Source organism: Cicer arietinum, chromosome 3 (genome assembly GCF_000331145.2).
Source record: "Cicer arietinum cultivar CDC Frontier isolate Library 1 chromosome 3, Cicar.CDCFrontier_v2.0, whole genome shotgun sequence".
NCBI lineage: Eukaryota > Viridiplantae > Streptophyta > Magnoliopsida > Fabales > Fabaceae > Cicer > Cicer arietinum.
Genome location: NC_021162.2, coordinates 34,581,480 through 34,585,306, shown reverse-complemented (window position 1 = coordinate 34,585,306; position 3,827 = coordinate 34,581,480). Strand labels below are relative to the sequence as shown.

The 3,827-nt window shown below is 29.8% G+C and overlaps 1 protein-coding gene across 1 annotated transcript; it reads left to right on the top strand.

Moving 5' to 3' along the window:
- The first annotated feature begins 2,042 nt into the window (after positions 1 to 2,042).
- On the top strand, positions 2,043 to 3,458 carry LOC101513029 (uncharacterized). The gene has a single exon (XM_004514751.1). It carries the CDS (start codon positions 2,043 to 2,045, stop codon positions 3,456 to 3,458), a length of 1,416 nt encoding a protein of 471 aa, XP_004514808.1.
- The last annotated feature ends 369 nt before the right edge of the window (positions 3,459 to 3,827 follow it).

Sequence of the window (3,827 nt, the reverse complement as noted above, 5' to 3'; positions counted from 1 at the left end):
GTTCTTATTTTTCATTGTAGTTTATTTAGATTGCTAAGTTTTATATGTTTTAATAATTTGAAGTTTGTTATGGGTTTTGTCATTGAATTTATAGGAATAATAATTAAGGGTGTGTAAAATAGAATATTGATTAAAATCAACAACATATTTGAATCTGTTTTACTTTTTTCATTATATTTTATTGGTGATGAAACATAGGCATGTGGATATGTTCAAAATATATATTACTTAGATTGTTAAGTTTTATTGTTAGGCATGTGGATATGTTCAAAATATATATTATTTAGATTGTTAAGTTTTATTGTTAGGCATGTGGATATGTTCAAAATATATATTATTTAGGCATGTGGATATGTTCTTATTTTTCATTCTAGTTTATTTAGATTGTTAAGTTTTATTTGTTTTAATAATTTGAAGTTTGTTATGGGTTCTGTTTTTCCTATGATGCATTGTTAAATTTAGCTGCAATGTCACTCTCAATCATGATTTAGTTAAGCCTTATAATATTTTATTACCAAAGAAGGAAGAAAATTGTTATTTTTTTTGAATGATACCTTAGTATAGTCAATTAATTTTATATATTTAATTTACAAAAATAATGTTACAGTTTTATAAATAAACATAAAAAAAAAAGAAAAAAAAACGTTTTCTATATGCTTTTAATCACATATTAATAATGTAATCAATGATAATTTATTTCCTCATATATAAATCAATTTAGATTAATAACATATTAATTGGGTTGCACTATGGACTAGAAAGTTCTATATCTTCTTTTGTCACTGAATTTATAGGAATGATAATTAAGGCGTGTGTAAAATAGAATATTGATTAAAATCAATAACATATTTGAATCTGTTTTACTTTTTCCATTATATTTTATTGGTGATGAAACTTAGGCATATGGATATGTTCAAAATATATATTATTTAGATTGTTAAGTTTTATTGTTAGGCATGTGGATATGTTCAAAATATATATTATTTAGGCATGTGGATATGTTCTTATTTTTCATTCTAGTTTATTTAGATTGTTACATTTTTTTTTAATAATTTGAAGTTTGCTACGGGTTCTGTTTTTCCTATGATGCATTGTTAAATTTAGCTGCAATGCCACTCTATTAGTTAAGCCTTATAATATTTTATTTCTAAAGAAGGAAGAAAACTGTTATTTTTTTGAATGATACCTTAGTATACTCTCAATTAATTTTATATATTTGATTTATAAAAATAATGTTACAGTTTTATAAATAAACATAAAAAAAAAAAACATTTTCTATATGCTTTTAGTCACATATTAAAATGTAATCAATGATAATTTATTTCCTCATATATAAATCAATTTAGATTAATAATATATTAATTGGGTCTCACTATGGACTAGAAAGCTCCATATCTTCTTTTGTCACTGAATTTATAGGATTGATAATTAAAGCGTGTGTAAAATAGAATATTGATTAAAATCAACAACATATTTGAATCTGTTTTACATTTGTTTGTTCATATATATATATATATATATATATATCCTCATTAATCATATAACTATCTGTTTATTTGTTGTAATTCTTAGATTTTTTTAATTAGTTAAATAGTTTTTTGTATAGGCTTATCATAATTTATATTATTTACTTTTTTTTTTTAGTGGGGACATCTTAGAGCTAGGTTAATACATTTTGTACTATTTTTTGGCCATATAGTACAAACTCGTACGATAATTTATTATTGTACCAACTAAACTAACCTTAGGACTTTAACCCTTTAAGATTCCTAAATCGTTACAAGGAATCTTCAATATAAATTTATTAACTATGGTAATTGACATTCTACCTTTAATAGTGGAGACAATCTTAGAGCTAGGTTAATACATTTTGTACTATTTTTTGGCCATATAGTACAAACTCGTACGATAATTTATTATTGTACCAACTAAACTAACCTTAGGACTTTAACCCTTTAAGATTCCTAAATCGTTACAAGGAATCTTCATATAAATTTATTAACTATGGTAATTGACATTCTACTTATTTATCAATTAGAGAAATGGAAATTCCCGAACATCGCAAGTGGATGGTTAATAGGATGGGTCCTAATCAAAGAAGAGTAACAGATGAGTATATGGTTGGTGTTTTCGAGTTCACGCAATTTGCTTGTGCACAAGAAAAATTCAAAAAAGAAGGAAAGTTGAGATGCCCGTGTAAAATATGTAAGTGTAAGAAACATCAGTTAGTTGGCGATGTCATGGGACACCTTTGTATGAAGGGATTTATGGATGGTTACTATTATTGGACTAACCATGGTGAAAAAAGGCCTCCAATTCCACCAGTGGTTTCAAACAACTATTACAAATGTAGTGGGGTTCGGGAAGACTTCAATGACTTTGAGCAAATGGTAATGGATGCAGCTGGACCGTCTCTTGGTACATATATTGAGCAACAAACAGATGACTGTGGAAACCAAATTAGGGAAGATCCTAACCCAGAAGCCAAAATCTTTTTTGATATGTTGAAAGCTGCGCAAGCTCCCTTGTATAATTGTTGTGAAAATTATTCTGAACTTTCTGCTGCAATACAAGCTTTAAGTATCAAGTCAGACTTCAATATCTCTGAGACTTGCTTTAATCAATGGATGGATTTTTTGGGAAAGGCGTTGCCAAATGACAATCGAATGCCTAAAAACTTCTATCGTGCAAAGAAATCAGTGGAAAAGCTTGGATTGGGTTGCATAAAGATTCATTGTTGCCCTAATGGATCTATGATATATTACTTTCCTAATGATAAAAATCTTCGTAGTTGCAAAATTTGTGGTGAAGATCGTTACAAAAGCGTCATTAGAAATGGTAAGGTTAGAGACGTTCCTTTAAAAAAGATGTGGTATTTACCTCTTATCCCAAGACTTCAAAGACTTTATTCGTCAATGCAAACTGCAAGCCAAATGAGGTGGCATCGTGAGAATATAAAAGATCCAGGCTATTTATCGCATCCATCTGATGGAGAGGCATGGAAGCATTTTGATGAAAGATATCCCGAATTTTCAATGGACCCTCGAAATGTGAGGCTAGGATTGTGTGCTGATGGATTTGCACCATTTGATAAAACAGGTAGGACATATTCATGTTGGCCAATAATTCTTACTCCTTACAATCTTCCACCTTGGATGTGCATGAGAAGAGAGTTCTTATTCTTAACCATTATAATTCCTGGCCCTTCCAATCCAAAAGGGAAGATTGATGTGTACATGCAGCCACTTATAGATGACCTTAAACTTTTGTGGAATTCTAGTGTGATGACTTATGATGTCTCACTACAGCAGAATTTTATCATGAAGGCTTGTTTATTATGGACAATTAATGACTTCCCTGCATATGGGATGTTGTATGGCTGGATGACAATGGGAAAACTAGCTTGTCCAATATGCATGGAGAATACAAAAGCATTCACCCTTCAACATAAGGAATAAGAATTCTTGCCCTTTGAATACAAAAGCATTCACCCTTCAAAAGCATTCACCCTTCAACATAAGGAACTACGTTTTTTGACTATCATCGACAATTCTTGCCCTTTGATCATTGCTACAGAAGGAATAAGAATTCTTTTAGAAAGAGGAAAGATGAGACAACGTTGCCCCCACAAAGGTTGACAAATGAAGAAATATGAGAAAGAGTCAAGCATTTACCAAGCATAATTGGACCTCCATATGATAATTTGTCGGGGTATGGAGTTTTTCACAACTGGACCAAAAAATCCATCTTTTGGGAGTTACCGTATTGGAAAACAAATATTGTCCCACATAATCTAGATGTCATGCATATTGAGAGAAATGTGTTTC